Genomic DNA, 27,868 nt, shown 5'->3' with positions numbered 1-27,868 from the left:
AGGAATAACTAAATTATTTCGTCCTCCTTCTTGCATAGTAGTTTTGTAACTGTCCAGCTCTAATGTTAGCTGTCCTTATGAACTCCCGTCAGAAGAGCCACTGAGGGCATTTTCTTTATCTCCCTGACCAGATTATGTTAAATGTCCCCTGGAAGATGAATTATTACCTTGTTAAATTTCTCAGATCATCAGGAGCTCATTTGGAGCTCAGTGCAGGTGAATTGTCCCTGACTCATGTAAGACATTACGGTATTTAATTTAATCTCAGCCCCATTATAAACCAATGAGCCAGAGGTTGAGTTTGTACCGAGGCCTTCATGAAATCCACTTGTTTTTTTTTTCATTTTTATTACAAGGACACGCTGGCATTAGAAGAAGAGTTCTCTAATGTGATGCTCTGACAACACGAACACTTGCTTTCTGAAATCAATGAACGCTTTACTCTGATGGCAATGGATTTCAGTTGTAAGAATGTGGTAGTAACCCTTCCTTATTATTGGTGCAGACACTGCAATGTGGATTGTATTCTGCCCTGTTGTCTGGCAAGATTTCTCACAGCTGCAACAAAGAGACTTTTGAGTTTGGCCCAGCGTTGGGATTGTGGATCATCATGTCAAATTACTTTTTTTTCTCTATAAGTTTGAGTCATCTTTGAATAATATACAAAAATTATAGATCAAGTGTGACTGTGAAATGGCCATTGATATGACATTTCACGTCACAAGTTGATGCTGTATTCATGGGTTCAGTGTGAGGCTGTTATGTAACAAGTTATGTAAATAATTACTTGAACTATTAAGTAGGATAGGTAATAGGATGACTATTTCAATAAGTAATGAGTCAGTTACCTTTTCAAGTCACTTGCCCAACACTGGACAGGTTACATGGTTGTTTTTTGACAAGAAGAAAGGATGAAATTATGCCACGGATGAGCCCCCAACCTAACTGTGTAGATAAAATAAATAGTAAGTATAAGAAATCTCAAAACTTCACGTGTATCAGTTTAACGGTTCAGTTATATTGTATTATTCTTGTGCCCAAAACAATCACATTTTATGACATTTAGTCTTAAATTGAATCAGAATCTGCCTAAAAACAAGATGTTTAGTATCTGTCAACTTCTTTTAATGTTGATAAACCCCTAAATTCATAGATCTATTTCAAAGGAAGTGACATCAATGTCTTCAATGTGGCCCTGAACAGAGCCATAAAGAGAGGCGAAGTCCATCCCCTTCCGGTGGAACCCACAGGACCTTTTTTTTTCTGAAATAAGGTGCCATGGTAGTCCACCGCAAGGGGAGTGCCTTCGCCTCTTTATACTGTGTATATAGCATACTGTGGTCAGTGGACAGTCTCATGTCAGGCAATGTCTGCTCAGAAAGGGAAAACAATACATTTTGGAGTGCGCAGTACGTTCTGCCGTGTTGCCGTCTGCGGTATCTCCTCTTTAATTGATACTTTTGACAGACCACTGGTTGTGCTCCTCAACAGCAACACAAGCTAAAGGTTGAAATATATGTTCTCCTCTGCCTCGGCTTGCCTCTCATTCTAGCTGAGGGCCAGCACTGGAAGGCACTCGTGTGTTTACCCAACCAAAAAAACTCCCCATGGGTGTGTGTATGTGTTTTTCCTGTCAGAAATAAACTCACTTGAGTGGGTCACAGCACATTAAAGGTCACAACTGATGTCCCCTGTTGCAGGCCAAGAGAAAAAGGCAGAATTTTTAGGTCGTTTGCCATCGTGTCCAGTGTGACCTGGACTGGTCAAAGGGAGAACATTGTTTGTGTGCTTTTTGCACTTTACTTTGCTGACTTCTAAAACCAATACCTTAACTTCCAATATATCCAATATGAAAGTTTAGCATTCACTGTGCAGCACAGATGGTACATTCATTTTGGAAGTTGACGTGAGTCTTTGGGATGTCAGCATAATGATATTGAAAGTAGCATTTACTTTCCTTTTACCTTCCCAATCTACTATGCGGTCCTTCAATACTAATACTTTTACTTTCCAAAACTATGAAAGTTTTACGTATGATTGTTGTTATTCATTGTGGGTCATTCATCATTGCTCTTTCCCCTTTTCCCAACTGGGAGAGACTCAACTGTCCACTATCAAAAAAAGACTTTTGTGTTACACTGCCACGTTCATTTAAACCAAACAGGTGGAAACTACACACATGGGGTGGTGTTTAAAGAAAATGTAAATATATCGCTCTCTGCATTTGTCCATCCATCCATTTTTGTCTGCTTACTGGGGCGCAGGGTCATCAAGCTAAGCAGTGGAGTATTCCAGACACTCGTCTCCCCACTGACACCCTCCAGCTCCTCCTGGGGGACCCCGAGGCGTTCCCATGCCAGACGGTGTATATATAATCTCTCCAGCAGGATCTGGGTCTCCCCTGAGGCCTCTTACAGTTGAACGTGCCGGGAGCACCTTTAACAGGAGGCATTCTGATCAGATGCCTAAACTGACCCCTTTCAACACGGCGGAGCATCACCTCTACTCCAAGAGCCCTCCGGATATCTGAACTCCTCTAAAAGCCCAGCTACCCTATGAAGGACACTTATTTCGGCCGCTTGTAACTGCGATCTCATTCTCTCACACTACCCAAAGCTCAAGACCATAGGTGAGGGATAGGATCTAGGTGGGACTTGTAAACTGTAGAACTTTTCCTTCTGCCTCAGCTCTCTCTTCACCACAGTGGTCCATCACAACACCTGCATCACTCCTGACGCTGCACCATACCACTTGTCCATCTTCCGCTTTATTTTACCCTTCACCGGTGAACAAGACCCCAAGATACTTGAACTCCTTCGCTTCGGAGCAATCCACCATTTTCCGGCAGGGATCTGTATTTGTATTTTTTATACATTCAGCCAATACTGAGTCATTATGTCATCATTGTGCAGAAGTTGAGTGTTTGCCAGCAGCATGTACTGACAGTAAAGTCTGTACACCTTTTGTATGCAATGTGCTGTGCTGCCCTAAACTCCAAGATGAGCTTCTCTCATCTAATTAGTTTAAAAACAGTCCATGATATCTCTAAGAGTGGGCTCTTGAGTTTCTCCTGTTCTTGTATATTTTTGTACTTTGACAGCCCGTTAAGACTTTGGTTGTCTACTGGACAGCTGGATGGATCTGTAGCTACAGGCAGTGTGCAGAAGTAAAGACAGCCAGGCTCTGCAGTAGAGGTTATCTGCTCTGCCCTGCCTGCAGTGCTTTAAAAGACCGTTGGATGAATGGCAGCCCTTGGCACAGATGCTGCCAGGGTTTTGTGATGACCTCTTTTCTTTATGTTGTTTTTCCTCTCCTGTCTCCTGTGGCCTTCCTTCCACGCCAGCCCTCTCAAAGGCTTTTCTGCTCCTCGTCCCCTGCAGTGATGCTGCAGCTCCTCGCATCACTTTACCTAAGTGACAGTTGAAAAACATAGACGGAATAAGGTAAAGCTGATGCCTCTTCCTTTGCATTTACACTTGACCTTCAAATGACAGGTTTATGGTGCAACCCCATTTTAATCTGTACTTAAAATCAGTTTAGCTAGCACAGTGCTCACAGAACCATGACCACAAAGGCCTGTGGTACTTTGTTTGATTGTTTCTATTATCGTGTAAACAGGTACTTTTTGGTCACTAATGGAACCACCACTGTGGCTTTTGTCCTTAGAACAGTAGTTCCCCTTTTCCACCAAAAATAGAGCATAAACGCAGGTTTTTAAATGCAGGACAAAATGAATGCCACTGGGAAACGGTCTTATCTCCTTTTTTTCTGAGAGCGCTGAGTGAGATTGAGCACGATTTGGCTGCACCGCGCTTTCTGCCAGAAAGTGATTTGGGTTGTTGGTTTAAATCCAACACAGCTGTCATCTCTACTGTGGTGTATTATATTACTTATTACTTATTACGCCATTAAATGTCTCGCAGCTGGCTTTCCCACTGGCTTATTTGGACTTTATTTACAGTAGAGATGAGAGCACCACTATAACTAATTAAATTCAAAATTAGACTCAACTGTCTGGCTGCTTTGTAAATCGTCTAATACATTTTCACCTCTTTTGTGGGTGAACAAGGACATCAGTGCGTTTCTTGGGTTACAGTTTTAATGGCTGGGAGAAGAGAGAGAGAGGGGTTGTAAAGATAAAGGAACAGCTGCAGAAGCTTCTCCTTCACCCTGTGTCACCTATGTTCTCACTGTTTTATTTAAGTAGACACTGAACACATTATTTCTCTCATACTGTCCATCTGAATATACCTGTATTCACCCGTGTATTTAAGACCCCCACCAGAGAAAGCCCAGTCTGCTCTGATTCGTCAGCGTTTCCCGGTCTATAGTTGTGACATCACGACCTTACAGAAAGTCCTCGTTTATTGAGCGTTCTGATACTTTTACAGTATGTATATATCATCTCCACCTGCTTTATAATAAAAAAAAAAGACATCTCATGTTTTTTTTTTACATTATTGGACCTTTTTAAGAGGGAGGCTGTTTCATAATATGGGGACATTAATAAAAATGACAGATTCCTTTTATGCTTCAGGCTAAAATTTGAACTAGCTTACAGGTTTAGAGACATTAAAAGTTCAAAGATGTAAGAATCACTTGTGTCTTTTTGATGCTAGTTTTTCTTTTTTATTGTATCCAACGTGAGAAAAGGCACAATCTGCAAGATATTTAAAACAAAATGAATCACTGTGAAACTCTCTGAACTCAAGTGAGGTAAACTGTCACTGAGGTAAATCCGTCACTAAACATTTCTGACCAGGCTCAGGTGTCTTTCACGACGGTGAGTGAAGTGTTATTGCCCGGTCATGTGTGTACTGCAGCCATCAAAGCCAGTTGCAGTGTTTCGTCTTGGTCACAACCCCACCATTGTGTCATACCAAATTTGATTCAGTTTCCCCTATCTTGCCTGCCTCAGAGCCACGCTGTGTCGCGGGCAGAGCTAAAAAATATTGTTATCCTCGACCATTAAAGAAGGCTAATATTTTTGGTATCTTTCTATTTCTAGACAAGTCATTTAGTTGGTTATATAATTTGACTTTGAGTCCTGGGCTGCAGCCCCGGCTCCCACACAGCAATGTGTGCGTCTGAATCAGATGCTCAATCTCTGTAATTGAAATGGATGGAGTAATTCTGCTCTGGCCTTCCCTCAGGTTTTGTGTGTGTGTGTGTGTGTGTGTGTGTGTGTGTGTGTGTGTGTGTGTGTGTGTGTGTGTGTGTGTGTGTGTGTGTGTGTGTGTGTGTGTGTGTGTGTGTGTGTGTGTGTGTGTGTGTGTGTGTGTGTGTGTGTGTGTGTGTGTGTGTGTGTGTGTGTGTGTGTGTGTGTGTGTGTGTGTGTGTGTGTGTGTGTGTCTGTGTGTCTGTGTGTCTGTGTGTCTGTGTGTCTGTGTGTGAGTGTGTGCGAGGAGGAGGGAGGGAGGTTGTATTTGGTAGTGTCTGAAGTGATGTAAATCAAGTTATACTCAGAGGTGGGTGGGACACGGACAAGGGAGCACTGCAGCAGCTGAAATGGGGGGTATCCATCACACACACACACCCCTCGAGGCTCTGTGTTGCACACACTCATCTCCTGAGCCTTTCTTATAGAACCTTGAGTCTGCACCCACATTAATTAATCACACACACTCATAGACAGCAAACAAGGCCTAGAACAACACTCTATAGGAGCACCGCCCATCCTCCTGATGAACACACACCTACACACTCTGAGACACAAACACACTCATGCACACTCCTCGAAGTCTGCCCCTGAAAAGTTCCCACGCCTGAACAAACAAAATTAACAGCACAGATTTTCATGCCAGCCTCTTTCTAACTTTTTTTTCGTGTATTATCACAGCTTTGCTTTAAATCCGTCTTTTCTGTATCACCGTCCGATTTCCAACACACACACACACACACACACACACACAAGTGAAGCGTGGTAATGCCTTTCGATGTAACCTTGACAAAAAGTGTTGACGCTTGAGTATCTGGCAGCAGAAGCCAAGAGGTTAATACACTTTGGGATTTTGTGTGTGCGAGTGTGTTCGTGTGTGTTCATGCTTTCTGCCTACGATAACACGATTAGCCAAAGGCTTAGCCATCACTTTTCTTCACCTCCCCGCTGTGACCTCACAAAATACAGTGTAGACTCAACGATGAGGTGGTAGTTGAGGCTAAATGGGATCACCAGCAGGGCTGAGGGTTGCTGAGATCTGGATCAAATTGTAGGATTAAGGATTAGACTTGGAGTTTGCATTGAGTTAACATTACGATATGGGACACATTTCTATCTCAAGAACATTTATTCACTTAGAAAGGCAGTGAGCTGAGGACAGGCTCAGTAAGGGATTTTTTTCTGAATTTTCACAAGATGAGTGCAGCCTGCAGTTTTTCTTTTAATATCAGTGACACTTTGACTGCTGTCAGTCTTTTGAAGCCTGAGGCTGCTGTTTTTGAGCGGGAGCTGCTGAGTCAGTGTGCAGTGCCAATATTAATTTATCTCTCCCAGTAAAGCTAGAAAGAGGTTATGTTTACTGCCTGTCTGTTTTCTTGCTGCTTGTGTATTTGTAGGTCAGGATGTGTCATTAAGTTTAAGGAATTTCACCAAATGAGAGAAGCAAGTTGAATTAGTTGTGATAGTAAAATGGCACTGATAATTCTGCCGTTGACATGAATATTGTGATTGTGGGAAAGTCTGGGACCTTCACTGGCTATTTTGTTGGCAAGTCTAAACACACTCCAACAATCCTGGAGCTTGGCAAATTTTTAGGTTTTTAGCCCCTGTGTCCAAATCATTCGTTTCATTACAATTGAATTTGAATTGAATGTGTTGTGAGTATCTTTACACTACCTGTAGAATCGGACTGTGATATCTTTTGTTTGTCCAGTAGGGAACGGCACGAGTAATGTTTTCCCCGATCGAGTAATCGCATAAATTACTCAAGAGGGAGGACTGATTCCCCGTGGAGGGAAGATGTATTTTTAAAACGCATCCTCCGTTTCCTAGCAGCCAACAAGCACGACTATCACTCTGCATCAACACTCTCTGTCTACACTGAATCTGTTAAACAGGCACTGAATGCGTTGAACAAGCTGTAAAATTTGCCCCTGAATTATTTTTTTACAGTTCCGTGTGCCAGTGGACTCGTAGAGCGTTTAACAAATAAGGAAGCAATGCATTCGCTCCTCATGTTGTCTCCCCAAAGCACAGTTCTGCATTGTAAAAGAAAACCAAGGAAGGATGGAGGAATTGATTTCTAACGCCAATCCCTAATTACGAGATTGAGTCAGATTAGGTGATCATGGAGTCATAAATCTTTGCCCAAGAGTCACCGCAGATGTCATCTTGGACCGAGACCATTCGTTAACTAAGGGCCACAGGTCTGAAAATGTGGCCGCCGGTAGGCTGAGGCAGAGCACTCGTCCTTATCAAGTTATCACAGGTTCTGATTGAAGACGCCAGGCGGTAGATAAACGTTCAAGCTCATGACATGTCTTGGTGAATTAATTAGTCACACACAATAAACGCGCAGTGCTCTTGGATGCAATTTAAAATGTGATGCTGCCTGAGAGCAAGGAATAAACAGCTTCAGGGTAAAGGGCACCACAGATTGATTTACATAGTTGTAAGGCTGACTTCACTGTGGTAGGGGAGCTCTTCTTCGTATAACTGCTGTGACATAATCTCCAGCTCTGTACTCGGGTTGAATAGTGAAGCTCTGAATAACAATGAAAGAAAATGCGAACGCCTCACCATGGAGCTCAGTGTGACCCAGAGCTGGAGGGCACAGCCGACTGCTGAGGTCACGCTTTGTGTTCACGTTGTGCACATGATGTAATCAACATGACATTTACCGTTCTTTGCTTTCTTGTTTCCAAAACAAAGAAACCCATCCCACATATTTAGATATTAAATGACCTTTCTCACTTAATAACAGTTCAGTTGAAGTGGTAGTGAAATTTTAAAGGTTCTCATAAGCACACTGAGTGATATTTGTTTCACTTCCCAAACTTCTCCTACAAAAAGTGTCAGTTGGGGAGCAGATTCCGAAGGGATCAGTGTGGACTTATTACCTAATCCCTCACAGGAACACACAGTTAAATTGTTATTCCGCCTACTGTTCATCGATCCAGAATACAACGGACACTCGGCAGAATAAGTAGAGCTCATGTTTGCATTGACCTCTGCAAACCCGGTCAGTAGTGTTTTGTGTGTGAAAGAGGAGAAACAAACATCACATTTGTCAATTGCTGTCAGTCACTCATGCAGACTCCCACATCACAGCATCACAGATTACAGCTCCGTCTTCCCCGCCTGATCGCGTGAAGTGAAGGTTATTTTGTTCTGAACAACCAAACAATGCATCACTCTCCTTTCTGACACACACACACACACACACACACACACACACACACACACACACACACACACACACACACACACACACACACACACACACACACACACACACACACACACACACACACACACACACACACACACACACACACTGTAGTATAGGAAAGATTGCAGTAAGCTAATGTCATTAACATCAACATCCACACTAATCTTAATACTCAAGAAGAGCAGAGCTTGTGTGTGTGTGTGTGTGTGTGTGTGTGTGTGTGTGTGTGTGTGTGTGTGTGTGTGTGTGTGTGTGTGTGTGTGTGTGTGTGTGTGTGTGTGTGTGTGTGTGTGTGTGTGTGTGTGTGTGTGTGTGTGTGTAACTGTGACACATACACCAGTGAGAGAGGACTTTAAATTAAATCCTTCACATTTGACTGAACTGCTGGGAAACAGCATTAGCTGCTTTCCCTACCAGCAAGCATGACATGGTTGATACCAACAAATGCCTTAGGGTATCTAGGTTCATATCATACTCATGCATATCATACTCTAACTTTAAAAACAAGAATCTGTTACAGCCTGCTATAGACAGTAATGTGGGCCAAGATCGGCAGCAGTCCCGATACCAGAGCTTAAGACTATGTTGCTTGTTGTCTCAGGGACCCCTAATGATTTCTTTGATGCTTTTTTAATTTATGTTAAAGGTTACTTTGAATCATTTTAACTAATGATAGTGTAGAAAAACAAAGACTTTAAATTCAGGACAGCCCACATAATTTCAGGACAGCTCTACGGGTAAAAGTTAGTTTTCGAGCCTTGTCTGATACAGGGTATACCCTGAATCGATACAGTATCACAAAATCGTGATACTCAAGTGTGGCAGTGACGTGCCGTTCCCTATGACCAGTGTAGCTAGCTAGTTATCCTCATTTGATTGGTGCAAGCTGCAAGAAAGTTAAAGTAGCATGCACATCCAGAAAGATAAGCGCTGTGTGCTGGAAAAGAAAGCAGTACAACGTATAAACAGTGAGTGCGCTCACCAGTCTGCTTCAGATAGCGTTTAATGCACCATGTAACCTTTCGGGCCCCGGGCCTTCATCAGACATGATGAAGCTGCGTCATCAAACATTTGAAAAAGTTTTACAGAAAGAGAAAATACCCTGATACTGATCTTTTAAAAAATATATATTTTTCATATGACGAGATTGAAGAGCCCCAACTCCAGAGTAAGGGAACTCATTTTGTGTCAGCTGTAGGAACTTAGAGGTGGAAAGACCTGAGTTGATGAGAATGGAAAGAGCAAAGGAATGGAAAAAAGTAGACACAGAAAGGGACAAGACAGGAGAGATAAAAAGAGAGAACAGGAAGAAGGGGAAACGATTGATGGATACCTCATTAGAGGACGAAGTGAATGTAGGAAGGGGAACAACTGGATGGATTGTGTTTCGAGGCACAAAGGTGGAGGCTCTGATGCTGTTCCTTAATGACTTTTGGACCTTGAGTCGCCCATTTCTTTCTGCCATCCCTCTCCCATCTATCCTTATTCTTTGTCCGTGAATGGAAAGGTAATGATTCTTCTTGTCTTCTGAGGACGCTGGCCCTTTCATTTTTCATCTTTCTTCCATTTCTCCTGTCTTTCCCATGTTCTGCTTTACAGGGGATGTCAACTTGGGCAAGCATCTTACAAGCACACACGCCTTGTTTTCTTCTTTTGTTGTAAGGCTTCTCTGAAGAACCTGCTGCATTTACAAGCTTCAGCAACACTGTGATTAATGACACAGTGAAGACAAAAATTAAGAAGTAGCTGCACAGAAGAGGGATTGAATTGTACGTCTTCTAATGGTGCACTCACTGGCAGCAACAAGAGGAACCAGAGCAGGGAGAAAATATTTATCCGAGAAGGCAATCCCCACACTAGACTATTTTGAAGATGTAGAAGTGAACGAGGTTTGCTGCTGTGGGCGATAACGCTTGTGTTGGTTGTGTTCTGGAAAGATCTTTTACAAACTGTAAGAAATCTCCCACTGTGACAAGCCTACCACCTACATCAGATACCATACGGCCTGTCCTCCCCTTCTGCTCTTTCTTTATAGACGCAGCCTAGACTCTCTCCTCCTCCTTCTCCTCCGCTACCACTCGTGTTTTACAGAAAACCATAGACGCTGCCCTCTGCTGAGCCATCTGCTCCCTCACCATGCTCACAGTCACAAACCGAAACAAACTCCTCATCAGCAACACACATTACCTCTAAGACTGTCAGACTTTGCTGTCACAGACTGAATGCCGCCACACTTTTTATGGTGCTCCCATCTGATAACGAGCTGATTTCAGTGAATTCGTTGATCCATCGTGGACGAGCTGTCTCAACAAACATCAGAGATCTTTTTCATTAAAGCCCCAATCTGTGATCAGTGTAATCCGTGTACTGGGGCTCCAGTAAACAATTATTTTTATTATAGAGTAATCTGCGGATTATTTTCATCATTTTGTCTATAAAATGTCAGAAAATTGTGAGAAATGTTGTCAGTCCAAAATCCAAAGACATTCAGTTCAATATGATATAAAACAGAGAAAAGTAAGACTTTAAGGTATGAAAAATGACTAAAGATTCGTAGTAATTGTTGCAGCTCTTCTGTGTACCTAATGAAAAAGACAAGTGTTGTTAATATTTCGTGCAGGAACGGAATAGTCTAACAATTATTTTTATTGATAAATCTCCCAATTATATTCTTGACATTTTGCCTGTGAAATGTTTGAAAGACAATGAATTATTAAGAACCAAAACTAAAACAAACTAACAAGAAACCCACATTTATAACTATATGAAAAAGAAAGGAGCAAGTTGTATCATTTAACAAGCTAAAACCAGCCAATTTGGCATATTTGATAAGTTGCTTTCAAATCAATCCCTCACCAAAACATTCATGTTTTCATTTTATACATCTAGAACAACAGTTGCTCTCCATCTTTAAAAGTAGACTGGAAACATATTGAAAGATTTCCTTTAGATAAGTTATTATTTTAAAACCAGCACATTAAAGCCCACACAGCCATGATCCGCCCACCACAGGAGTTTGAACTTGTTTCGTGTAATTAAACCTTTTTTTCAGGACAATGCGCTTGATTTCTATCAGTCTAGATTTCCTGTTTGTTTAGTTGAACTTGTTCAGCTTGAACAATTTTACCATTCTTATAAGTACAGAGAGCCTCATCATGAACAGAGAACTAATCAGCCACAATAACTAAAACTGTGTGTGGGTGTCCAGAGCCTTAAATAATGTCCACAGCATTCATTATTAATATGTGTCACGATATGAACTAAAATAAGAATCGCATAACAAAAAAGATACTGTACTCGGGGAGGAACGTTTCCAAATGACAGATTCTCACTCAGTGTAGGAAAGTGTACCGATGCATTATATAGAGAGAACAAATAATCACATCACTAAAAAATGTCAAAACCTGTCAAGGAAAATGTGTTTATAAAATGTGAGTGCAATTCCACAAAACTTTCCTTTCCGCTCTAACATTTTTTTCAACATTTAGAATTAGTATGCTGGTCACTCTTGGGCCATCTGTAACACACGCACACACACACACACACACACACACACACACACACACACACACACACACACACACACACACACACACACACACACACACACACACACACACACACACACACACACACACACACACACACACACACACACACACACACACACACACACACAGGATGAGAGCATTGAGGGGGGAGGAAGCACAGTGACAAGACAATGGACAGGAGGAAAGTGTCTCACTCTGGAGGCTTCAATGGAGTGTAAATGTGAGACGGAGGAAAAACAGGAAGGACAAGTGATTACGATTGAACAGTATCTGGATCTGCTGACGCGTCTCTTTCCATAAACACTGCTTCACATTCAAACTTATAACAATTTGGATGTTTTCAATGGCAAAGGAATGGCACCTTTTAATGTAGCTTTTTTGCCCAGTGCTGTATGAGTGATTCTCCCTTTACTTCCTTGTTACTATCTGTCATTCTTACTTTCCTCTCCTCAATACTAACACACCGCTCACATATCTGTGAGTTTAGCACGGAGCTTAATTAGCTTAGCTTAAAGGGTGAGAACAGGGGGAAACACCTCCACCTAAATACCCAAATAGTGCATTCATTAAATCTGTCACAAACACAAATTCGATTAAAATTTTGCAGATACACTCAATACATTCGGTGATGTTATAATTACCTGTATAATTACGAACTGTCATATTTCTATGCTAAACTAAGCTAATCCTGGTTTTAGCTCTGTACTCAGATAGAGTGATATTGATCTTCTCTAGGAAAGTAAAATGTTAAACTATTCCTTCAACGGCCAGCTTTTCTGAAGAGATTCAATGTAGGGTTGCGCCACTATGGCATTGAGTCATGATCACAATTATTTGGGTCAGTATTGAGATCACAATTATTTACCATGATAACTCACTGACTTTGCAAACATGCATTTATTGATCTTTTTAAAAAGTTTACTTATAAGTATATTTTCCCACACATTCACTTTAAATATAAAGATGATGATAAATGATATAAAAAACAATTGACATTGTACTTCCATAACCTACTTAAAACAATTAAACATATATTCAACATTTTGGTAAAGTATATTCAGCATATTCCTGTCAGGATTTATAAAACAAGAGTGCGGCACAATAATAATTTTATCTTGATGATCCGTCTTGTCTTATTTGATTTATTGCCCAGCCCCATTTCAGTGTCCCCTGTCAGGCTAATTAAGATTTTGTGGTATGAATGTTGATAATGCATATGGTATATCAGCAGCTTTATCCAGAGATATTATTTGTATCTATTGCTTTTGAAATCAAAATCTTCACAGCCAGCAGCAGTTGAGCGAATGGCCGTGTCACAGTGGTGCTTTTAAAGAGCTGGTAATGCTTTCCTGTGAGCACAGTGCTACTTCTGATGGACAGCCTGTAGCTGATGATTCAGCATTGTGTCTAAATGGAAAGCTTTTAGCTGCCTTTGCATCCTCCCACTACTTACAGAGGGAAATAAACCCACAGATTTACAGAATAACAAAGCAGCAGCTTTTTGGCTTTCATCTTGACTCTACACGTCATTTTCAAACTTTTTCTTGCCTTCCCTTGGACTGTTTTTCTATCCTTATCACTATTTCAGCGTCTGTCCACCTGTGCTCCCTGCCCTTCTCTCTGAAGGGTCAACCTCCCTACGCTCATGTATTAATGTGTTGCCCTCTCTCTGTCTTTAGCTTTGTCTCGCTTCTCTTTCTGTACCTCAACATCTTCCATTTCTATGTTCTGTCTCCCGTCTAAGTGGTCGTGTAGCTCAGACAGATGAGTTCTGTGTTTAGAATGAGTATGTTAGGACTAAGCAAGCTTCACTGATGGCTCGCTGCTGCATTGAGGTTCCTGGCACATACACAGATTGAGTGAGGTGTTGGGGCAGTGTCGTATTCATTGACGGGGTTTGGGTAACGACAGTGCTGGAGTGATGGTTTGTGTGTCTCTGTGTGTCCTACCTCATGCTATGAGGCTAATCACTAGAGATGAGCAATACTCCCGACGTTTCATCAGTGCCGATAATCGCTGCCTCTCACCATCTGTTGAGCAAAATAATGTATTCAACCTCTAAACGTAACTCTTTACTTCTGCTGTTTGTTCACTGCTTTTCTCAGTGAGACTACTGTCAACACCTGTTTTCACCATTCACGGTCATAAAAGGAGTGGTACCCGCTGACTAGCAAGCTTTCGATGAAATTCTTTGGTTTTTGCTCATCTTTAAAAGTCAAACTTCCTTCTCAGAATGTTTGTTCTTTTTAGCAGACACATGTTATGTAGAACAGGCTGACACAACTGCCTTCAAATTCTGTAACGTATTCCTAATCTTGGTCTGTGTCTCTCTTGCAGGCAGTATAAAGGGAGCGACGATAGTGGACGCTCTGGATACTCTCTATATCATGGAAATGTTTGAAGAGTTTGATGCCGCTACGGACTGGGTAGAGAAGAACCTCGACTTTAATGTGGTAAGGAAGTGTGTGTCTTTGAATCCCCTTGTTGTGATCAACTAAAGCCTTGTTTCCTCATGAGCAGTGTGGTTCGGTTCAGTTCGTTACACGAGAAGGTTTTTTTTCCGTTTAATTTCGTTAGGCCTCTGTTGAGGTACCTAGCACACTGATCTAATACTAAAAGGTGGAGCTATAAACACTGCAATCCTTTGATTGGTGCAGATGCTCCTCTGTTAGGATCTTGGTTAAACTGATTTTGCCATAATCACAGTTTAAAAACAATAAGAATTGGAGAAACTACTTGGTTATCTACAAAATGAGCGGGGAGTTGTTGTATAAGTTGGATGTACAATTTGCAAAGTGTGCCGTATAAAAGTAATTCCAAAGGGTCCCAACACCTCCATAACCTTTGAGATAATCGTGCACCCATTGATTCTCAGCACATGGCTATCCACAGCTTGCAGGAAGAAATGTAACACTTAAATAATTTGAAGTAAAACCAATCATTCCACAGCTATAGTAGTTATTCACCTAAAAAGACAGAGGGTATAGTGCAACTTTAACTGTTATTATAATTGTAATTTGTCATCTGGGTTTGATTTCCGATGTGAAATTAAATCCTGGATTTCATGTTTTCCCACCAGCACTTGAATGCAACATATAATACCAGTGGTCTGGCATAACTCACAAGTCTAGATAACCACCTGTCTGCTGAGATACAGCCAAATCTGTTTGTCACATTTTGAGATATGTCCCTGACTCACAGGAGTGAAAACATAATCAGCCTGCATGTAATTTGAGGAGGGAAAAATCATCACTTGCCAGAAAACTGTTGGATCAGAAAGAAGCAGGAAGAGATGTTCACTGTTGCAAGAATGACAAGAAAGAAGTTAAGTGAAAGATACAAATTTCTCTCTCAAGTATCAATATTCTATTGTTTATGTAACCAAGCTGCGTCAAAGTAGACGTGATCAGTGTTGCATCCTGCCGTCCCCGACAACAACAGAAGCACCGTTTTTTTGTCATTAAAACACTCCGAATCTCTTGAACTTTTTCGAAGCTCCTTGACAGGGACTTACACTTATGGACAGGACTGCCAAGGCCTGTAAAGGTTTTAATTTAAGCGATTAAAAAAACTGTTATTTGGGATTACATTTATCACTTGGTGTCACTTTTCAGACAAACCAAAAAGTCTTAAAATAAACTTTCTACAAAGATGTGACAGGATGAGCAGGGAGGATGTCTGACTCACTTTCACCACATTCTCCACACGGAAGCCTCTTGGTGGTTTCCTTAACTTGGACCTTAAAGGAAGGTGTACATTTTCTGTCTACTGAGTGTGTTGGCTGTTTACGATCAGCAGTTCGATGGGAAAACGCCTTGATGTTGCTGCACGTAGCCTTCCCCTGTCTAAGCTGAGTCATGATGTGTAGGTGGTACACAAACTCCAACTGAAAAAAGGGAAAACCATAGAGCAACAACTAAAAAAGAAAAAAAAATGAAGACATAACATTTTATATTAAAAATGAGTCCAGAGAGCAAACAATCATATAATTGTGCTTTTTTCACTATCTTGCGGTTGCATGGCGTTATAAACACATGATGATTAGTATAGTTAAGACATAATTTAATTAACATAATGAGTTCAAAATTGCTGTGTTTTTTAAAAATATATTTTATGTGTTAAATGTATTCTTAATAACATGAAAAATACTTTAATTTTGTGATATCTGCATGATGGCTTCGTAAGAAACTGTTCTGCCGGCTTCTAATGGGCTCTGCTGGTAATAGATCACAATGCACTTAATGTGTTATTAAAGTTATTGAAACAATCATTCTGAGAGGTTTTAATTAAAACCTGTCCGTCACCAAGACCAGAAAGAAATGCAAACAAAGAATCTATGGTGAGTGACTGCAGGTCTCAGGAAAATGAGTGTATTAACTCTTATTGCTCTCCCGCAACGTTATCAATTAAAACCCAGGGGGGCAAAGAGGCAAAAACATGTTTTCTGCTTACTTCCTTTAGTGTGAGCACCTCACACACACACACTCACACACACACACACACACACACACACGCAGAAACATACTCAAAGGCTGCTGAATGGATAAGTAGGAAAGAATCAAACTCATCCTGTGTTTGATATCAGCTCAATCTCTTTCTTCCTCTCATGTTTCATAGGGTTATTTTTCATCCATTTTTAATTATACGCCCATGGTAAAACAGTAAGCCATGGACTTTCCAGTGTGAGAAATGCACACACACGCAAACACACACACACACACACACACACACACACACACACACACACACACACACACACACACACACACACACACACACACACACACACACACACTGATCATTAGTTAATTGAAAGGTGCATTTCCATGTTTAATCAGGTTTAAATGCTGCTAATATGAGTTTTTATTACCAGTCATGGAAGGGCTTATAAGTAATAGCAGTATTGACATTTTTATGAACAAAATCTTACACTCAAAAGATAAAACTAACATCCTGCATGGAGAATCTCCTGTTTGACTGGGTCCAGACCTTAGAATCTCCGCCCAATAAATAAACTGTTGTCAAACTGTGTGCTGTGGACACCAGTCACTGACAATTCACAGCCAGATTAGTTAAGTGTGCTTAGTTCATAGGCCCAGCCAGGTTTCGATGTAGCCTACTTTGTTGCAACAATAGAGAGTCTATGGTCTCTACTGTTTCAGCTGTAAAAAAGTTGATAAATGGTCTTGAGCCTCACAACCCCCGTGCACTAGAGACTTCACTCGGCTGAGCAAGCTAATTTGGTTTAGCACTCAGCTAATGTGAATGGGGATTAAATGATTTAATCCTGTGACTCTTGTCGACTTTTTAAATTGTATCGGACAAAATGGATCAAATTGTAATGGTGAAATGTGTCATTTCCTGGGGGTTGTGACCCTTGTAAAGAATTATCCATGCATTCACAGACGGCTTCCAGTGTTTCCCCTAATATAATGGTAGGGGAAACACTGGGTTTCCATGTAAGTCAATTGAGAAAAGTAATTTTGGGCCCCATGACATCACATGACCGACACCGAAGTTGCAATTCCACAGTTTGGCCACTATGTCAAATTGGCCTCAAAGTCTGGCGCACTTCAAGGGGGCTCTTTTACTCCAATTCAAGTTAGCATAGCGCTAACCGGAATTTAAACAGCTCAAACCAGAAGTGTCTTGAGATTAGGTAGGAAAAATCAAATCCCTCTCTCGCATGGAACATTGTAATGTCAGAATGAAGACGGAAACGGAGTGAAACTAGTTGGCAGTTGTGTCTGATACCAGGTTACTCCTCTATACTAATGAACAGACTAAATTAAAGGTGTCATAGGACTCTATATATTTCAGTGCTCATTTCTAAAGGACTGAAGATTTTTCGCTGATGAGCTTAATGACACTGGAACATGTAGATAAAACACACACACACACACACATTACTCTCGTCCTTTGATGTAAGCCTTAATTGTAGAACCATCCTCATTATAATATCCCCATTAATAACCCCTTATTAACGAGAAATGGAAAACAGTTCCTTTCCTTTGGTGAAGTCGTGACTGCAAATATGTTTACAGATTTAAGGTATCTCACGTTCAATTCTGAGACCAAAGAATATATCACATCTAACGTGACGTAAGCATCAAATACCGTAATCAAATATAACTTCAGATTAGCTTCAGTCCTACTTACTGTGCTGTATGCAAAACTGTGGATGTTCTAGCTCACATGTGGAGGCTTCCCACACCTGAATGTGGAGTGCCACAGCAGACCCCTCCCTGTGTATAATCCTGCCTTATTTACAGTGGGCTATTTGCCAGCAGTCGTCCCGTCACTCAAACAGCAGTGTCGCAGCAGGAGACCCTATTGTCTTGTGATCTGCTCTGTTCATTTGCCGCAGTTACATAATGCTGAGGCGTAAAGCTACCTTTGATGCTCCACATTTTCTGCATATGCTTTAGAGTAAGTGCTTTTTAATGGCACAGCAGTTACTGTGGAACCACCTTGGGAAGGGTTTATTTAAATCTATTTAGGTTTGCTACTCAATAAAGACTCAATAAAGCTTCTGAAAAAATAGATTTAGACATTACTTTCCACTTTGGAAGTTTAAATATTACATAGACTGAAAAGATGATAAATGACACAGAATGACAAAAAGGGGACTGATATTATGTATTTTATTCCTCATGAACAACAATAAACTTTAGTGACCTGAGTGAAATGATCCAGGAGAGTAAGTCTTAAAATCTCAGAGGAGATTTAAACATTGAAAATGCTGCCATTACGTCAGAGCTTATAGGAGCTATTTAAGAGATTTGTAGACACAGTAAATGGAGAAAAAATATATAAAAAGAGGCAGAAATACAGAGAAAAAGGTTTGTTAAACAAAAGACATGAAGTAGCATGGCCAAAAGAGGGAACGCAGATATGCTTGATGTCTTTATGCAACATGTCTGCGTCAATACAACTGTCCCAAAAGGAAAAGTACACAAGGTCGGCCTTTGAATCGTCAGCACACACGCACACGCAAACACACACACACACACACACACACACACACACACACACACACACACACACACACACACACATACACACACAGTAAAATGGCAGCAGTGTCCGTTGGAAGAACCATTCCTTGTAACCGCTGCATAAACAGTGGTTTTCTCAGAAACTGTGGGGTATGGACTTGTGGTTTGCACCCTCTTACCGCCACAACAATCCTGCCCACCACATACTGATTGCCTCCCCACAGAAATTAAACATGATCTCAGGAGAACAAAGAAAGAGCTGCTGACCAAGGAGTAAATTTAGCAACCATTAAAGTTTAAGAATATTATGTTTTACTTGATTTCTTTCTAATTGATCCGGCACAAGTGAGCCCGGCCAGTTCCACATGAGCCGGTCTTTCTTGTTGTGAGGCAGCAATTAGTTTTCCTACAGACTCACACAGTGTCTGGATTTTGAAGCTGTTATTTTGGGTGGTGAAAGAATACGTGGATTTGTTACTAGTAGTATATCCAGATACACAGTGCATGACCTGACCAATACAATGCACTGTGATTCAAATCTGTTTATAACGGCCCATGCTCCAGTAACCATGGGCAGTTGGGGCGGTTAGAAGAAGCATTAGCTGCTAACATTAGAGTTTCTGTCCTTGTTAGGATTAGGATCATGTGTTTGGTATCATACAAACATGACAAAGTTATACACAGGAACCTTAGGTTTTCGATTTTCCATTGTGTCCTCTGTCAAATTTAAAAAAAAGTAAAATTCCATGAATTAGATACAACATTAAAGTTTTCGCTTCACTCAGTCACAGCAGAGTTTGATATGCTAACCCCCGCTTATTACATGGTAACAACATGATAAAAGCTTTCACTCTTTCAGTTTTGGCCTGATATGCAGGTTCGCCTGCCTTGCCTCCCAATATGTTGGTCGGGTAAACACTGCTATAGCTCACCTCTCTCACAGTCCCACTGCTGGAGTCCCACTGGTCACACTACCATGTTTTCCACACAAGCAGCTAAATGACACTTTAAATCTATTTAAAGGCACAGAGCAAGAATAAAGGGTTTATAGCACTCCTGATACTTCCTGTCAGAACTGAAATGTTTTGAAACACAACTTAGGATCATAAACTATAAAGAGTATGATGGAAATAAAGGAAACTCAGCATTTCTTGTAATGTTTTTGTTTTTGTTTACCATTTAAAGCTCTAAGATCAGGAAATACAAGTTGTTCAGTAACATTTAACAGCTAGCCAATCACAAGAAAAAGATCACAAGATACACTTTCATCTGAAGAGGTCTGCTCAGGCCATTATCTCTTTGATTCATCTTGCTGTTGCCCTTAATTAGTTCTCTGGTCGGAAAAGGCCATGCTTAGTCAGTTTCCTGTGCGCTCTGTAATGGATTTAATGGTCCAACATCAGGAGACTTCACTCCTTGCCTGCCAACTTTGTCAGGCCCCTCTTGCAGGAATGAGATAACGTCACACAACTGCTGACTCAGAGGGTCATTGTCGAACAGTTTAAAGGAGTCATGGCTGCTAAAGGCAGTCACACTGCTGGAAAACTGCTGTGTGCTCAGAAGTACTGCTAAAATGATGTTGAAATATTCCTCTTTCACACTTCTCGCTCTTTTAAACCGCAAATAGAGAGCGGGTGGAAGCATTTCAGCTGCCCGCGTCTTGCGGAGGAAATAGTGCAGTTTTAATTTGGAAGAATTAGCAACCCAATCTAGCTACTCAATCAGTCATTCAGACTTGGTGGGGAAAAAATGACAGGACACATTTTGCCTGGCATATAATTTGTTTATCCACAGGACGGAGTCTATTGTCCTATCTCTGGTCGACAGCAGTGACTGATGAGAGCTGTCAGTCAAGCACAAAATCTCCATCTGACTCAGGAATCCGTTCATAAAGACGTGAAGGGAGGAAGGGAGTGAGAGAGATGAAGCTTCATTGTTCTGCTGCTAAGACAAATTGCTTTACAAACTTACTTTCTTGTTATTATTTGTCCCATTCCCTCTGCCAAAAACGGTCTCGAAATAGAGGCATTGTATTTTTAGATGCACTTTATCACTGCCATTTAGGGAAATATTTGGATTTCTTTTTGCGCTTGGGGGTGTGAAGCCCTTCACTGCTCTGTGACAGCCTTATATTTTTTCAGCAGATTTTAAGTCCTTGAAAAAAACCTGCTAAAGAACCAAAGAACAGAATGTCTCTAATGTGACACATACATACAGGAAATATCTTCAACAGCCATGCCAGGGGCTCTTTGAGGCTGTATTTAAGCATAGTGATGCTATTAGCTAAATGCTAACATGCTCACAATGACAACAATGGGCAATTACAATGTTACGGGGTTCATCATCTTAATGTAGCTTTTTTAGCATGCTAATATCTGCTAGTTAGTAAAGCACTTCACAACGATACTAGTCTAAACAAACAATACTCGATACCTCTTTCGTTACCAGCTAAAAAAAGGTTACAAAATAAAAACGCACTTAAAACAATTATTAAAAACATGTACATAGTGTTGGTACAGAAAAAAGTCTCTTCCAAATGGCAGAAGGGTAATTTACAATCACAGTTTAAGTTTCTCTTAGGTGCCCCTGAATGCACCATGAAGTCCCATCACATACTTAAACATTCGTTCTTTGTTTACATCACTCATGAGGAACACAAAATGTTGCCCCACAGGTGACTTCAGGGAGTTCTGCAGTTCTGTTGTTTCTCCATCATCTCTGACTCCAGCAGCGCTCATGGTGCCTGGAAAAAATGAAGCTTTTAGATCCTAGATTCTCTTAGATAACGTGCAGTTGCTCATGGAGGAATTGTTGGGTCTCTGTAATCATGAATAAGTCATGGAGTGTGGTCTAGACCAACTCTATTTAAGTGTCTTGAGATAACTTTTGTTATGATTTGGCACAATAAATAAAATAAAATTAAACTGACTTAGCTGCAAATTTTGACCTGATGACGATGCCCGATGAAAAATCATCCTTTTAGAACCATGACCAACCAACACTGCCATCTCTAGAACTACATTGCTAAAAATACAAAGGTTTGATGTTGGGATAGTAACAGAAACACCCACTGCAGGCTAACTGTTAAACACCTCTAAAAGTTCTCATGCAGCTCAGGTACGCAGTGGTCGATAAACCCTAACCACATCAATAATGCACCGTGCACACACGCACGCATGCACAATGACAAAATGTTGCTAGATTAACCACGTCCTCTAAACACTCCTGCTCATTGTTTTGTCTTTCTTAGTGACAGTATACTCACTCATTACAGCAGGTAATTAAAAGTTTTCAGTATCAACTGTTGGCTGCTTCAATCCATAGCATCTGTCTTAATATGAAGTGAACAGGGACTTTCTGTATTGAGTATCCTGATTGACAAAGTAGGAGTATAAATGTGTATTCATGAGATGTTCAAGTATCCATCATCTCCTATTTCTTTTCTTTGTCCCCGCTGCAGAATGCAGAAGTGTCGGTGTTTGAGGTGAACATCCGGTTTGTTGGAGGGCTGCTGTCCGCCTACTACCTGTCTGGGAAAGAGGTAAGAAAGATGCTGATGCTTCCTGCAGTGTTTTCTATTGCCAGCTCTTGAGACTTTGAGGAGAGATCTTACCACCTGTTGGCTGACTGATGAAACAAATGGCACAGAGCAAGTGATGGATGGTGGAGATTGAGTGATTGAATAAGTGCTTTTATATACTCAAAAACTTTAGTAATATCACTTTAAATAGCTGGTACAGATAAATGTTTCCCATTAGCGAGCGCCAAGGCACATTCTCTTTGTGAGTATGGGTCTATCTCTCTTCTAGTCCAATACCAGTCAGGGTTAAACACACTGTGTTTACTTGAAGGTGGCTGGAATAAATGTTATTGGTTCATGTAGACACTGTGCACACGTAAAGGAAAAAGCAATAACAACCTAGGTATAAAACTGAATAGAAAGTATCAGGTTGTTTTTTTTTTCCCACAGGAATGTGCTTGCATTTGGCAAGAACATTAGTAAAATGAACGTTGCCTGCAAGGTGCCTCAGATATTGAAAGCTGACGTTGTTTCACTGTTGTACTTTCAAAAGCCTTCCTTTTCCGAGGTGAAAAGGAAAAGAAAGGTGGTACTCGATCGGCCTTGGGGGGAAGGCTGTGTTCTGAAGTGTTAAATTATTGCTACAGACTTGCTTTATTCAGAAAAAATGAGAGGAGAGAGATTCCACTGGGCTTCTCACTTTTACTCTTAGCGCCAGTCCTGCTGTGTCTATGTGCATGTGTGTTTGTGAATCTGCTCGGCGACAAGAGGCTGTGAAAATGACATCAGCAGGGTATAACAGATCGTGTTCTGCTCTGCCAATACAGGGATTTTGTGTTCAACTCACGTTAGCTCAATATCTTCTATTCGTTCTGTCTTTTAATAACAAGCCTCAGTCTCTTAATGTATGATAAGACCCAACCAAAGAACTTATAAACCCCCCAAAACCTGGCACATGAGTACTAAAAGATCTTCAGAGCTGATGTCTGTTTCTACACTGATTCCATGAAGGATTTATCTTCACTGCTGTTGCCACTACTTCTGCTGTAATGTGTACTTTCCAGTGTGAGAAATACACACACACACACACACACACACACACACACACACACACACACACACACACACACACACACACACACACAGGTATATACACCACCTTAATCTAGGCCATCATTGCAATGTTGAACCACAGTTGTGAGGCTAAGTGCTTCTTTATTAGCAGGAAGAGATAGTGCAGGAAAGAGTCAGACTGGGACTTCTTTTGTAGCAAAACCCATTTCAAACCTCAATGAGTGTTTCAGTAATTCAGCACACAAAGGAAATCAGGAGGAGTGTTATTTCTTATTTTTCAAGTGTCAAATGTTAGGGCTATGGCTTCACACGCAATAAACACTAATAGGAACAATAATTACTTACAGAACATTAGAAAGCAAAGTTATGGCACGAAAAGCGTCATTTACAAGAGTAACTTCAAGCTACTTTATGGCTTGATGCCTCTTTTGCCATCTAACTGCTTAAGTCAAATCAAAGTACATTTATAGAGCATATTCCAAAGAGAGAAACAATATAGCCCAATATCATAAAAATAGTCCCTAAATAGTAATTTATACGGTTGGGTACAAGAGCGAGACAACATCAGCCGTGCAGGTAGTTCAAGTCACAGTAAGTCAGGGCAACAGCGAGCCGAAAGTGGTCACAAGTGTGGTTACACTTTTTACAACTTCACTCAGACAGCACTCACTACAGTATAGTATAATTGAATGGGGAGCCAAAGTTCTAACTGTATCGTTAACACTTCCTCTGAGACACACACCAGTGTTCTCCATGCCCTGGTGTCTGACTTGAGATTCTATTTTGCTATTGTTGCTAATTTTGTTAATTTATTTATTGTTAGAACTGAGATTTTTGTCATTACAGAGAAACTAAAGTGACGGAAAAAAGTTACCGTTCAGTACGGGTATTGGTTCAAATGTGAATGGTATCCAACCCTATGTCAAACCGAAATAGGGCCTTAAATAGCTGTAAGGCTGCAACTTACAAGTATTTATGTTTATCTTCTCATTATTTTCAGTTGTAATGAACCATCTTCTGATGCTTAGCTAGGGCATATCATCGTTGATGTAACCTGGGATGTTTCGGGCCTTTCAACATCAGACACCCTCCCCCAGACGACCTAACTGAGGTTGATCAAGCCTCAGCTTCTGCCCTAGGAGTACTCTCCAGTGCATCCATTCTCTTGATCCAGAGCCACCTCGAGACTTTCTCTGTGTTGTTGTAGATGGCCCTCCCTCCTCTCGCCTGTGATGCTTGAGTGTAAGCCCTACAGAGCGATACTGTAAACCCCAGCATGACAGCGCTTTTCACTGCCTCTGACACCAGAACGATGTCAGGTCTGAGGGTGGTCTTGGCGACATGCTGAGGGAACTTGAGTTGCCAGAAATGTCAGAAAGTTATGAAAAAGAACAATATGTCACATCAAAATGTCCTCAAGTCCAAGCTGCAGCCCCTTTAAATAGTGCCCCCTCCAAAAAAAAAATATGTTTTTTAAAGTTTACTATCATAAGAGAAAAGAAAAGAAAAGAGGCAACTCTTCAAGATATAACAGCTGGAACTAGGGAGTAATTAGCATTTTTTTCTTCAGAAAATGTCTTAAATGATTAATCTGTGAGATCATGATGAAGAATTATTGGTTTTGTATGCTTTATTGTCAAAATCAAGATTGGATTGCTCAACCAGCCAATCACATGCTTAAAAACAAGTGAATGATTTATAAAACAATACAAGACAAATGCTCCAAAACAAATTCAACAATTAAAAGCTGCAAACTGCCGTTCAGCTCCAAGACAAATAACTGGAGACTGTTATTCCTTCTCATTTCTCAGCAGTCACTCTGAGCTCCATTTCTTTTGTATGAGAGTCAGTCAGTTCAAGACTTCCTCCTGTAGTTCATTGGAGCCTTAAGAGGTTGCTCTCCTTCAGCTGCAGGTCAGGGAGACCTGAAGGATGGAGCAGGCAGGTGGATGGCTGAAGGGTGGCCTCGGAGGACTGAATGCTGCTGATGGACACGATGACTGAATGTTGTGGGTGGTGTTGGTGTCGGGCTATTAGACTGCTGGGTGGTGCTGAAGGTTTTTTTTTTTATCAGGCTAGAAGAACAAACACTTTCAAGGCCTGCTGTGACTTTAAATCCTTGACCAACCAACAGTACAAAACCCAAAGATATTCTGTTTACAATCAAGTCAAAGTCAAAAGAACTGGGTATATTTTTACTTGAAATATGTCTTAAACAAATTATCCATTATGAAAATAATCACCGTTCATTTTGTGTCGATTTACAAATGTGTTAATCGACTAATCATTTAAGCTTTAAGTTGGGAGTTCGACATCCTACCAATGATAACATCGGTGATACATGTAGACATGATGATGTAAACTGATGATATTTTGTCTTTTGTCCAAGTAAACAGATATTTGCGTTTAGCTTTTTCAGATGAGCAATTCAGTGTTCCTCTTCCACATGCTAAACTTATACCTGTAAAACCAGTGTGCTTGGAAACACACTCATGATAAAAGCTCTTGCAGATAAAGTGGAGCTGTATGCAGGTACATATTGCATTCTGATATTTTTATAATAAAATGGACTGAGGCATTATGTAACACCCCATTAAGAGAATCTATTAGAGGAGACTGTACCTGACCTCATGAAGGTTGGACCCTCAAACTGACGACAAAGCAGAGAAAGAGGGACCGTCAGCTGAAAAGAAAGAGTGATAAAAAAGATTAGATGTGTCCTTAGAAACTATTCAGCCTCTCGATTCTTCTGCATTCTGTAGTATTGTCTGAATTAAAAATGGATTAATTCGTGACTTTGTGAATACTAGGCCCACACATAATACTTCATAATAAAAAACTTTCAGTTAAACATGAAATGTCCTGGACAACTTTATACTTTACTGTCCTCTGTGGGAAATGTGTTCATTTTATGTTTGATGTACTTATATATATAGACATTAGAAATAAACCGTGCTTTTGTACAGATCGGATTTTTTTCTTATATACCATAAATTCAATTATTGAAATGTGTTTGGAAGAAGCTTCTTTCAAAAGTATTTCGTAAGGTGCACTGTAACACTGTTAACAGGTTAAATATCTTAAAATGGTAGTTGTTTGCATCTGAGTTATCAAACTGCAATTATAGTTTATAGTCGCAGCACTAAAAGCATCTGAGGTGCCAGTTGAAGTTGAAGCACTAAAAAGGATTCAGAAGGCGGTTTCAGAGCTGCAAGTAGTTCAAATCTGTTGAAGTGTAAATCACGGAAAGCGTTTGACATTTTAATGTCAAGTACACACATAGTCTGTTAATAAGAGATAGACGTAGCTACTGTGACTTCATCCACTGGTATGTAGACTGACATTTTGAAGCCAGGATATTGGCATTTTGGCTGTCGCCGTCTTGTGTGTTTTAAACCGGACATGACCATATTTGGACAAGAGCTAGGGAGGAGTATGAATCGGCTTCAGGCTGTGCTCTGCTGTCGTTTCAATCACTCTGCGTGAAGCTTAAGGCTAAAGAGAGAAACTGCCGATTTCACAATTAGCTAACGCGAGGAGCTCTGGTTGAAGCCACCGTCTGCTGCAGTGACACAGCAGAGCTGTTTGGAAATCGTCGGTTTCCTTTAAGTTACCAGCTTACTCCATTGCTAGCTAGCTAACATTAGCTTAGTTAGCAAGCTGCAACCAAAAGCTGTGCATGGGCATTTATTAGTGTTCTATGGCACTAGTGTATTCAGTTAGCTGTAGTTGTAGTACAGAATTGAATCAGTAGCATCTGTCTGTTGATTTTCTTGCCTCTGTTGTTTTGAATTTCTTTTCAATGAATTTCCCCCATCTAAAATCACTTTCTTCCTTACTTCCTTCAGGTTACAATATATTTCTTTCTTCACGCACTTCTTTTCCTATTTCCCTTCTGTCTCGTTGGCTTTCTGTCTTTTATTCTTGCTGCTGTCTGTCCTTTCTCTGTCCTACCCTTCTTGAAGCACTTAGCTTTGATTAGTAGAAGAAGCCCTTTTATTTTGTTCATCTGTCCATGTGATATTTACCTCCTTCTTACCTTCCATCCTTTTTCTTCAGCGGATAAGTTTACATTCTGTGGTCATTAAAAGCCTGGCAGTAAAGTGCTTGGAGCCAGTAACAGCTGTACATTTCCTTTATTAGGAATAATTATTGTTATTCATGTTACACACACAGGCCCAAAATACACACACAGGACCTATATACATGAAATTAGTGGAGAGATGTTAGAGCTACCAGGTGAGCTTCCAGGTGAGCTACCAGTTGAAGTACCAGGTGAGCTACCAGGTGAGCTACCAGGTGAGCTTCCAGGTGAGCTACCAGTTGAAGTACCAG

General features: G+C 40.7%; 1 protein-coding gene across 1 annotated transcript in view; it reads left to right on the top strand.

Annotated features, from left to right (window-relative positions):
* Positions 1 to 27,868, top strand: part of man1a1 (mannosidase, alpha, class 1A, member 1) — a 143,754-nt gene that overhangs the window by 44,586 nt on the left and 71,300 nt on the right. Inside the window, exons 3-4 of the mRNA XM_083934218.1 lie at positions 14,279 to 14,394; positions 22,400 to 22,480. Coding sequence (XP_083790344.1) covers positions 14,279 to 14,394; positions 22,400 to 22,480 — 197 coding nt within the window. The remainder of the gene's footprint in view (positions 1 to 14,278; positions 14,395 to 22,399; positions 22,481 to 27,868) is intronic.

Source organism: Echiichthys vipera, assembly GCF_963691815.1.
Source record: "Echiichthys vipera genome assembly, chromosome: 19".
NCBI lineage: Eukaryota > Metazoa > Chordata > Actinopteri > Perciformes > Trachinidae > Echiichthys > Echiichthys vipera.
Note: the sequence above shows the minus strand (reverse complement) of the source record. Positions and strands in the feature narration are given on the sequence as shown.